The following is an 11,900-nucleotide window of genomic DNA, read 5'->3' on the forward strand; positions in this document are numbered from 1 at the left end:
TCGTGATCGACTGCAGAACACGCCACATTGTTTGAGTGCCATCAAAGTTACTTTGTGTTACGCTACCAAAACCAACAGCAAATTCAATAAATTTGAGTAAAAATTTTGCAAACCAAACAGGACGCTCGGTTGTTTCCTTTGTGAGTCAGTTTCGGACGAGAGGAATGATGGTCAAACTCTGTGTCAGGGTTGGTTGCAATCAACATTCAAAAACAGCTTACTTTATTACTCGAAACTCAAAGACAAACCGTTGACATCGATAAACGCACGCACGACCAGCGAGCAGAAGGGGCAAACGATCAAAATTACACCTTCCGTCATACAACACCGTACGTAATCTACGTAATGTACCTTTCAGGACAATATAGTTTCTTCCTTGCGCCGATCGGCGAGGGAATGTATTGTAGCATATTCAATAATAGTTTCTGCTCTGCTTCGCCCGTCACGTTCACTTCTATGTTGAAAATTTTCCCTAAAACACACCCCAATGATTCAATGATCTCCAACAAACTTTTTAAACTTGTTTCGTCTGCACTCGTTCTCCCATGTTTGCCAGTAAATTGTCTTTTATCAAATGCTGTAAAATACCTGCCTCCGAACGACGCGCTTCCGCCGTTCGTATCTGCTCGTAGTTACTAATTAGCTAGTAATAGTAATATACGCTCTTACTTACATATTTCTACTTCCTCTACAATCTACCACCGTGGGGTTGTGATTATCGGGTGTATTTGGTATGATGGGTTTGCATGCGCTTTGTGTCCTCGGTGCTTCCGGTGCGCCGGAGAGCGCACAATACGATGGCTCTCTCTCGTCCTTTCTACTAACACCTGAAGGCACTGACAGTTTTACACTACGTTCTCTCTACTATTTGGTTCCGTTATAGATAAGTGTTTCTGTTTTGCGTAAAACCTACACGTACAGCATGGTAGCGTTGCGTGGACACTACTTAGAAATCATTCCTTTTGCGTTGCATTTCGTTTGCTTTAATTCTACGCCTTAACGAACTACTCTTAAACATAATTCAACGTACTTAATGCCTCCGGATTTACACTACAACACAAACGCAAGTTAAAACACTCAATCTTTCCACTCTTGGGAATGCATACTGGAACACTTAGCACGGTGCTTTCTACCTGGTGCAAATGAGGTGTGTAAAACATGTATGTGTGCTACCTACAAAATACCATTGCCCATTTATGTTTTTAAAAGTTGCTCTCATCTGTGCACAGTACAAACGAACATCATTGTACTTTGTCAAAACATAACATAAAACATAGAAAAGGGCTTCAAAAGGGAGCTGCTGTTAAAAAAAAATTGTTGGCGCAATGTCGAATCATTGACCAAAAACAAACGAATGTTGCATATTTGAATTTGAAAACGAATTATTTCCGTCGTAATCGCCTGCAACTATGCAACCAGCACGCAACATCCCGCAGTTTCTATAATCGGAGGAAAGTTTCTATAATCGAGCGCTTTCCGCGCACACACGACAGCCATAAAAAGCTCCCAGCAGGCCGTTTTTTCAAAACTGGTATAATGCCGTTGGAGTTGTGTTGGGTTTCGATTCTGTGCTGGGTTTCGATTCCAATTAAGTACGCGTGCCATTGTGGGACGGCCTTCCCAGAGTGGGGAATGCGGTAAGATACACTAGGCCTCAAATTACCTAAATATATATAATGTTTGGTCACGGGCGCAGCGAGCGTCAAACCTATCCGTGGAATGTGAAGCTTTCGAACCTTGTTTCGTAACTCCTTCGAAAAGGGTTTCCTCGGGGTTCATCTGCTAATGAATTAAGGAGATCGAGCTGTATCGTATAACGTACTGTAAGGGTAAAACTTATTGCGACCTACATGAAACCGAGCTAAACATTTTACTAAAACCACCGTTTACAGTTAAAAGCCTTCTGAATCTGAACTACAGCCATTGTGAACCTCCCAAAAGTGTGACTGATTCGTGTGCACGGTACACACGCGAAGGCCTACGAAGACCTTGGGTAGTGCTGGCGGCGATAATTTTCCGCCAGTTTTTCCACGTAATCGTCTCGCTTGAGCCGCACGTACGGTACGGGCGACCGTGCGGTGCTTTCGATGAGCTGCATCAGCGCTGGTGACGGCGGGGACGCCGCTGTCGCCGACGGTGATGCGTTTACCCGCGCAGGTGAGCGGCGCAGGGGCGAGCAGCAGCAGCTACGGCGCCGCACCAGGGAAGCTTTCCGCCGGCCCAGCTCACGGACCCGTCGACCGTGCTCGGAAATAGAGCGACTGTATGACGGCGAGGCACTGAGGGATGTTCTACGGCGGGGCGGTGGTGTCATCGATTTACCTCGCGGATCGGTCCCATGAGCAGTGGTGGTGGTTGTAACCTCGATCGCGGGTTTGCGCTGCCCATTCACGACCAAGACCTCCGATTGATCGTCGGCGGTTTGGTCGAAAATCTTGTACGAGGGTATGATCAACTTGCGGGCCACTTCTCGCTTGTTGTTCACGTTGACGATCACGTTTGGACGTGCCGCTGGTACCACCACGGATGGGCCCGCCAATCGGCTGCCCGCCGCCACCCCCGGCAGCAGTGTGGGGCTCGAGGGTTTGCGGTACATTTGTTCTTCAATGTGTAGCAAACTTTCCTCGAACGATAGCTTTTTCTTTTTACGCGAAATCGGCGGCGAAACGATCACCGTGCGAGGACGATCCGTTGCCACGTGGGTTGCTGTCACCGAACAAGTGACGGACGGGCTGGCGTCGCCCTGGCTGCTGCTGCTTCCAGGGCTACTGGAGGGGCTGCTTTTGGGCTTGCAAGCGTCGAAACTACTACTGCTTCCGCTGTCTACGGGAGCAGGGCTCCGGATGTCCTCAATGTTACTCTTTTCCGGCGACTTCGGAAGCCGATCAACCTGATCGCTGCTAGATTCGGCTCGAGATTCATAAGGTGCTGCGCTCTCCACCTTCAATGCCACCACAATTTCATTGTTGTTCGTCTCCAACGTGTTGCTTCTCGACAGATCTTCTGAAGCACTTTCGGTGCTGGAACCGATATCGATCGTTTCCTCTTCCGTCACCCTGCTTCTTTTGCTGTCAGACGATGAGCTGGAGGACGACGAACTCGACGAGGAACTAGTGGAGGAACTGCTCGCGGAGCTGCTACTAGAGCTGCTGGAACTACTGGAGCAGTTGCTGTCTTCATTTTGCCGATCGATGGGCTCCGCCACTGGCACCGGAAGTGTACGTCTTCGTCGATCGATCAGCTCACGCAAAGGGACACTGGCCCTTGCTAGCACCTCCGTTCTCAGTTGAATGAAACGCTGGTAGATGAGATATTTTCGTAGCATTCGATGACTAAACGTCCGCCTATCGGGCTGATGGGACAAGTATTTCGTTCGGAGCTGTCTGATAACACCCTCCTTGGCGTACTGTTCCTCGTCCACCGGTACGATCTCCTCGTACTGTATACACTCAGCATCCTCATCAAAGGCAAAAAGCTCCGATTCCATCTCCATCGCGCCCGGCTCAGACTCCGGTTCGACCATCACCACCTCACATTCGTCCTCCGAGGAGGAACTGGTGTGCATCATTTTCTCGATCTCCTGCTCGACACGCAGAAATATATCGTTTTCGCTGTCCGAGAGCACCGGTCGTTCGCCGACGACGCACGGTGCCGGTTCCTCCGTGTTTAGGTTGGCCATAAAGATCTCGTGATCCTCGCAGTCGTCCTCCGAATGTTGCCGCATCACCACGAGGTCTTCCTCCTGCAGCTGTACGCTTTCGCGCAGCAGATCAGCAATCGTTCCACGGTCTTCTTCAACGATAAACACTCGACCGCCGGCCGGAGACGATTCTTTTACCGCGCCGCCATCGTCAGTGCTGTCGATAATGCACACCGCACCATTATCGGTCACATCGATAAAGATGTTGGTCTCACTCAGCACACTCTTGCAGAGATCCTGCAGCCGCGGTGGCTCACTCTTGAGCTCCTCGATGATGTACAGGTGCTTGTTAACGCAAATCACCTTTTCGCACAGTTCCTTCAGAGGTTCTGGCTGCAAGTACAAATCCAGCGCATCAATTCGCTGATAGCAGAGATCTTTCAGGGACGGCACAATCACCCCATCGACAGTCGACGGTGGTTCCTCCTGTTCCGTGAATACTACTTCTTCCGGAACTTGGTCCTCAGCACGCTGCTCCAGAGACTCCTGCGATTCTACCATAGCAACCGGCCCGATCTCTTGCTGTTGTGAACGTTGCTCCTGTCGTTGCTCCAGCTCGTGTTTGGCCCAGCGCCTGAATGGCTTCGAGTTGAGCGTGTCCAACAGGAGACTGGACAGGCTTTTCGGGTTTCGCCTGAACGTTTGTACTTTGAATTTCGGCATATCACAATTGATAAACTCTTCGATGCTTGACCGACGGGCTTTCTTCGGGAAACGGGGCATATCGTAGTCGTAGAAGCGCCGTTTGCGATACTTTGGGTAACAGCGTGGCATTTTGAACGGTTCTTCATTTACCACCGGTTCGAAGCTCACGTTTTCTTCCCCCGGTTGGGCCTCCGGGTGGTGCTGAGTCTCTTGAGGACTCGTGTCACTTGGCTTGGCCACCACCATCTCTTCCGAAGCTTCCTGAGATGTGTGTTCTTCGCAGGAGTTTTCTTCGTTCACCACTTCCTCGTGTTGACTGTCAGATTCGTGCTCTGGTTGCTGTGATTGCTGTGATTGCTCCCGAGCAACCGCTTCCTGTTGCTCTGGCAGCAAATCTTCCTCCTGAACCGTGCTTTCGACCTCGACGGACTTTGGATCAACCTTCGCCCGGTCCGATTCCTCTTCGCTGGCCGTTTCATCTTCCACCTCTTCCAGCTCTTCCGGTTTTACTTTCTCCTCCATCTTGCGATCCTCGTACACCACCTCCGACTCGAGCTCCGTTTGGTAGTACTTTTCCCGGTTCGATTCGATCTCCTCGAGGAACTTGAGCGAATCGGCACTATCGTTGATGGGCACCACATTCTTCGGCAGCTCGTTGATGACGTTCAGGTGTTTGTACTTGTTCAGCTCCGAGTGTGGCACATCGTACGTCTCGAGAATGTACAGCTTTTCGTCGTCCTTACCCTCGGGTTCGTCGGGTTTCGCCGGCTTCTCGATATCGACCAGAATGTCCGGCAGATTGCCCGTGTTCTGCACGTTGGCCACGATTACGCCCGTGTGGCCGGTAACGGCACACGCTGGTGCAGGTTTCGCCAGTGCTTCCTCCGGGTTTGCGGGCTGCGGCGAAGCTATGGCCACGGTCGGTGGCTTGACGGTTGCAGGGCTGATGCTTGGTTGCGGTGCAGTAGAGGTAGCTACTAACGGTTGGTGCTGCTGTTGCTGTTGTGGATAGTTGTATGTCTCAAAGTTCCGATGAGTGCTTAAGTTATTGTTAGCTTCCTTCGGCACTCCCTTCGCCGCATTCGGGTCCTCCTCTTCCGTCTCGTTCCAGCTGGTCAGATAGTCGCGAAGGTTCTTATCCTTCAGACTGTCATCGAGCGCAAAGCTTCTCGGCAACAGTTCGAGGTCCTCGATCGTTGTGTACGCTCCGAAAGCCCCCACCGCTTCCGGATGATGGGGCTGATGATGACGGGGATACAGATGACGCTGCGGGTGATGCAGGCTACCACCGGTGGTCGATAGACCACCGCTGCTGTACCCGCCACTGTTACCACCGGCGGTCGAGGTGGCCGGTTTTGCGTGCAAATAGCGATTCTGTAGGTACATCTGCTGACAGTCGTAGTTGATCGGATGGATCGTTTCATACCCGCCACCGGCCAGCGCATTGGGAGGGTTTTTAAGGATCTTTACACTGTTGATCTGTTCCTCCAGATCAATGAGCGGATGGTTCATGTCGATCACCGGGTTCGGTGTGTCGTAGTAACAGCTCGTCTGTTTACTGACCACCGCGCCGCTACTCGGGGGCACCTTATGTGGCGGTACGATCGTCTGCGAGGTATACTTAACCCCATAGTGAGCCCCGGGATGTCCGCCACTGGTCGGTTGCATCGCAGAAACTGGTGCACCGTAGTGCTGCTGCTGCTGCTGCTGCTGCGAAGCCCCCGAAGCCACGTTGGGTGAGTAGAAATCGTTCACGTTCTTACTGAAGGTCAGCTTCGGGTTCGGGTAGCCGCCGAGGCCGATCGACGTTGGGTGATGATAGCTGGCTGCGGTTGATTGCGCTGGCAGCGGCGGATTAGCGTACTGTGTTGCTGCGTGGACCGGATGATGATGCGGATCGTTGGTATACGGATGGCCGGGCAGAGGCACACGGGCCATCGGTTGCCGCTGATGGTACGGATCGTCGTAGGAGGAGGAACTGGCACCGTTTGAGCTGTAGCCGTAACCCGCACCACCGATCACCGTGCCCTTGTGTGGGTGGGAAACGTGATGCGGGTGATGTGGGTGAGGGTGGTAGTTGGCATTCGGGGTTTGGCCTGCGCTCGCATACGCCATACGATTCGGTGGTATGTACGGTGTGTGGTTCGATGGGTGATGATGGCCGTGGTGCGCTGGTAGCTGCTTCACGTACGAATTGCCGTAGTACTCCGGTCCCGCGCTCATCATGCCCTTCGCTCCCGGCACCATTGACGGGTAGAACGGACCGGTGGTAGGTCCTGGAACACCGACCGCCTGGCTGTGGGCGCCAGCAGGCGATGAAAGGTACGCGTTTCCGCTGCCATAGCTACTGACGTAGCGCTGAGATCGTTCGTTGTACATGAGATCGGAGCTGGTGGCTCGTGATCCTCCCGCGATGTGTGGTCCCATGACCGACGGGCCGGACGTGTACTTGTTACGCACAATGTGAGGATACGCGTCGTAACCTACGGCACCCGGGGCCGACTGTTGGACCGGCGTCGCTTGCACCCCCTCCGGATGGTACAATCCATATCCTGCGCCTTGCGGTGCGTAATGCGCACCGTGCTGCTGCTGCTGCTGCTGCTGCTGCCCTGACGACGGCTGACCCGTCTGCTGACTCACGTACTCGGATGCATACCGGTAACCGCCGCCACCGCCGGTCATACGACTTCCGACACCTCCCGTTCCTGCGGCCATCGTGGGGTGATACTTGTTGGGATTCTTGGCTTCGAAGTTCCCGATCACGGACGCTTCGTGGTGATGGTTGGCGTACTCCGTCCATCCAGTGGCACCCGCGCTGCCGCCGCCACCACCTCCGACCGCCACCGCCGAATACTTTCCACCGACCGACGCCGGCTTCTGATACGGCGGTCCGTGGTACGCGGGGTACGGTGGGGCCATTATGTTGTGATTGTTATTGCTAATGTTGATGATCGTCGGATTGCTTGCACCCGTGCCCGTAGCACTGCCGCCGTTCACCGCGATCGCCCCGGAAGCGGCTGTGCCGGCCCCGCCGGTACCGTACTGCGATCCGCCGGTCGTTAAACCGCCGCAGAGGAAATCGACAGTACCCCCAACACCACCACCACCACCAGCACCGTTGGCGATCGCCGCCACCGCCGGTGGGCCAGTCTGGTGGCCGGCGCTAATGTTGTTCACAATGTTCGTGTTGATGTTATTGATGTTGTATGTGATGCTGTCCCCTGTGTTTGTCTCGTATTTGCGCGAACTGTTCGTCACGCTTGAGCTGTAGCTGCTGTTTTGGTTGCCACCGACGCCGCCACCGGTCTGTAAATTAACGCCGCTGCTGTTCGTGTTGCTGGTGGCCTCGAATAAACCGACCGTTCCGTTCGGGTAGAGGTCAGCTCCCACGTTGCCGCCACCGTTTACCGTGCGATGGTTCGGTTCGGGATGTTGCCGCTGAGTTGCCGGTTGCTGAGCAGCATGCCGCTGGTGGATCTGGTGGTGGGCAACACCGCTAGTCTCCTGCACCTGGCCATAAGCCCCGGTCACCACTCCGGATTGGGATTGGAGCAGGGAGTTCAGGGATGATGGTTGCTGCTGCGAATGGTGGTACTGGAACGGACGGGAACCCAGGGTCGGCCCCGGTCCTGGCACAGGAGGCGGCTGGGGTGGAATCTGCGGTGGATTGTGAAGCTGGTACTTCACGCTCGTGCTCGGTAGACCAGCCGCGCCGGGGAAACTGTTCGAGATGTCCGCATATAGTCCATGGTGGTCCATTGTCGGATCGCGGGCACGCCGTCTCCTTCCTAGTGATTCATCTGACACTGCTGACGCTGCAAGAAAACAGAGAGAGAGAGAGAGAGGCACGAAAGCCCACCGGATTACTAATGGGTGTTTGAAGGGGGTTCCAGAATGTGGCGCATGCGAATCCTTTAAAAAGTGAAACGCTACATTACCGGGCCCGGCCCCGGCCCAGCATTGACAGGAAAATTGCTTTCACTTTTCCCATTTTTCTAGCCGCCATCATCATCAGCACCAATCAATAAATCGTTTTCTACACTCCGCGGGCCGGTGGAAGGCCACAGTGGCCATTACTATCTATCCCGCTCCCGGTCCGCGTGAAGGCCTCTTAAAGGGGGGAAGGAAACAATGACTGGCTGGCGGCAGCTAGCCGCGTCGCGGTCCTAAGGTCCTTTCGCTCGGTGGTCCTAATGGACGGCGTGGGACGACGTTGCATTACCATGGACCGACGCGGCCGGGCCGGGTTTAGTTGCCACGGCACGATACGGCCACGTCCAGGACGGCCACGGGACGCACAGGTTGGCTTGCGCTGGTGGGCCGCATTTTGTCCGGCGGCGCGTAAATTATTCACCATAATTGATTTGACATATATTTGAATAATTACACGCTGGCCACCGCGCCGAAACGAAAGCGAACTCGGGGAAATGTTTTCTTCCGGTCGCTTGGGCAATTATTTTCCGCACCTTCCGGACCGAGGCGGGCGGCCGGCTGGCGCGTGGACGACTCCGACTTGTTCCGGTGGATGGATATGGAAATTCATTAGCACAGGAAATGGTGCAGGCAAAGATCGATGCATTCGAAAACGGACATCCTAATGAACTTTGCGACACGGCGGTACGGAGGTCTCGCTTGTATCCTTCAACAATTCGCATCACACTTGTTGCAAGGCGTCAAACGTTGTCAAAATAGCGCGAACTTCTGTTTATTTGTCCTTATGTAAATATGATAAATGATTGCTTGTAGTTTTCGATGGTTTGGGCAGAACGTTTGCCAAACGTCACAGCTCAGATTCCGATTGTATAATTAGTCGGTGCAATGCAGTCCAGGTTTTGATGTTGTTCGTGATCTAAATTTCAAATATTGTGTCATCAGCTGGATTGCTCGGCATGATTCAGGATCGAAGGTTTTGAGTATCGGAAAAAGCGACCATATTCGATATTACCGACAGCCGTCAGTCGAGAAGGACACATGCCTAACCTCGAAGATTTCGCTTGCCACACTGAAGTCCAGAAGCCTGTTAGCATGCGGTAAGTGAGTTCCTATGCGATGTTACTAACTTGCTGTCGAGGAGTTTTTGTTGCTGACGGACGGACGGTAAGAGATCGAAACCATTACCTATCCCAAGGAGAACGGAAGCTAAGGAACTAACCGGTGCGTTGGGTCGCAATAAAACAGATGCATAAACACAAATGCCCGATTAACCCCAATTGTGAACGGCGGCGGCGGCGGTGTAGTAAGATCCTGCCCAAAAGCTCGCTGGATAAACTACAACTGGCGTGTTGTTGGCGTGTGGAAAAGCCTTTTAAATCATCCGAATGGCGTGCCGCTATGCCGCCGGAGTGAAAGCATCGGCGGTTCTCCGAGTCCGTTTGCGTGCGCCCTATCGTTGGGATCGATCGCGGAAATGGCATATTAACATACTTTTTTTTTTTTTCTACGCCGTCCACACACCGAGCCGTGTAATGCGGCGGCCATGGCGTAGGGAATGGCATAACCAGTTCAGAACACCGCCGTGTGGAAGCCCTAGAAATGTAGGGCCCCAGAGGGCGCCTCGGCCGCGACCGACAGACAGACAGACAGGCACAATCGGGTTGGCAACCATCGAAACATGACAGATTGCCGCTGAAAATGGCGTGGGGCAGGAAACCCGAGACCGGCCCGGCGACGGCCGATGATAAGTGAACAAGGCACTGCACGGCACACGGTAACGATCGAACATTCTGGGACGCGTGTAGCGGAAGTGCTAATTTCCGATTTCGTTGAAAAATGCTCCTACGCGGGAAGAAGGAAGCGTGACGAGCGAATAGAGCACGGCGGCGGAAGAACTAGGTCGACGGCCGAAAGCGACCGTCATGCGAAATGTCATGCAAAAGTGATGACTTTCGTGCAGGTGCTGCGGCGAAGGGAAAGCACGGAAAGGGAAATGGGAAAGGATTTTTCTAACGCACGCCACCGTTTCCGTGAGCGAAACAAAAATGCCGCAGCGCCATACGGCCGCCAAAAGCCGACGAGGACTTCAATGGTGGCACGCCAACCGTTGGGGACACTCCCGGGGAAAAACACATGCGTCGTCGCCACAGGCCTTCAAAGGAATGATTTAAATCGTTAAAAAATAACAACATTCCAATGGAGGCGGATGGGAAAGCGCTACACAGGGACAGCGTCAAGTTCAGGTTTATGGTAACTATTGATAACTACTGAACCGTCCTCCGCTGCAATTCGCTACAAAGTAAAGTTTCTTACGTTCCGAAAAGGTCTTTAAAACGCGAACGTTCAGTGCCAGTGCCCTTTTCGAGCCTTCCTGTATATCCGTGGCTTTGGGGGCGGGCCTTTAACATTCCACCACGATGATGTCAACACGAACGCTGACTAAGAGAATAAAAATGGGTAACGAAAACCGAGGGGAAATTCGATCAATCGAGCGCTATCGAGTGGATTGGTCTAGGACGAGGAACCCAGCACGAACACGCGCCCTGCCCCGGTGGTATTAGGAAATCAATAATTTATTTGAATTTAATAAATTGTACCGACAGGGACCACGGCAAACGCTTGGCTCTAGCTGCTGCTGCTGCCGCCGCGAAGCAACAACGCTGAAGCATGGCATGGCGGCGAACTGGGTTGTCGCCGGACCGTCGGAACGAAATCCTGGATAGAGAAAACATTTCAGGATCCCCGCGCCGTTGTGAGGGACATATATTCGTGCAGGTGCCACGCGGTGAGTGAACACGTGTAATATCATTTTTTCCCTGCTGTAATAATAAGGAGTCGGCGAGTCGGGCTCCGAGAAATCATCCGTGAGATTGTCGTACAACACAACACCGCCGTTCTGGCTGGGCGATGTTGATCTTTGTCGAGATGGTTTGTTTGTGTTTGTTTATAGTATTTCAACATCTGACCGCTAGAAGAGGGATATGTTTACGGTGCTCATAATTAATTCAATATTTATCTCGTATAGAAAGGGTTTGTTTTTTGTACCTGTGGCCTTCAACCAAGCGCCTTGTATTACACTTGTGATAGATTGTCTCGTTCGAGGAATCTATTTATTGATGACTTAATGGTAGCAACAAGAGCGAAGATGAGGCCATCATGACCCCTCAGGGAAGCCAGCTAAACGATCCGGCACGCAATCGACGGCGCCTCTACGCACAGTACGCGTCTATGTTGATGGTTCTGGTCATTCAAAACCTCTCCGACAAACACCGTAACGGCCCTTTCAGTGGCCCCAATCCTGCGGGTCCCCACCTTGCAGCGCGTGCAAGAATTCAGTTAGCAGCGATTTGTTAATTTGCCCACAGCCACACTCCGTTACTTCATTCTCGTGAGGGAACCGCCAGAGAATTGGAGCATAGTTGTGACGTGCCAAGTCGTGCTTCGTCTTTCCGGTAGATGAGTTTCTATTTCTCAACCCAACATCGCCCCTTTCGGTGCAATCCACCTCCCCCGTTTCGAATATGATACTAAAGTTGCAAAAAGCTGGCTCCTTGCCGGGCAAAAAGGAGTCCCGCTTGCCCGCAGAATCATCATTATATTCGTACGTTCTCTTGAGCAATCA

General features: G+C 52.9%; 1 protein-coding gene across 1 annotated transcript; it reads right to left on the reverse strand.

Moving 5' to 3' along the window:
• Positions 1-1,978: 1,978 nt before the first annotated feature.
• On the reverse strand, positions 1,979-8,104 carry LOC131207985 (uncharacterized). Its single transcript, XM_058200624.1, has 2 exons — positions 3,521-8,104; positions 1,979-3,487 (listed from the first exon to the last, which is right to left on the reverse strand). Exons 1-2 carry the CDS (start codon positions 8,102-8,104, stop codon positions 1,979-1,981), a joined length of 6,093 nt encoding a protein of 2,030 aa, XP_058056607.1.
• Between the last annotated feature and the right edge of the window lie 3,796 nt (positions 8,105-11,900).

Source organism: Anopheles bellator, chromosome 2 (genome assembly GCF_943735745.2).
Source record: "Anopheles bellator chromosome 2, idAnoBellAS_SP24_06.2, whole genome shotgun sequence".
Classification (NCBI taxonomy): domain Eukaryota; kingdom Metazoa; phylum Arthropoda; class Insecta; order Diptera; family Culicidae; genus Anopheles; species Anopheles bellator.

Bases quoted from the DNA above. Each gene is read 5' to 3' on its own strand.
- LOC131207985 (XM_058200624.1), bottom strand. From the start codon at position 8,104: ATGGACCACCATGGACTATATGCGGACATCTCGAACAGTTTCCCCGGC. The intron at 3,488-3,520 runs GTCGAACCGGAG...GGCGCGATGGAG, and splicing joins ACGAATGTGAGGTGGTGATG to ATGGAATCGGAGCTTTTTGC.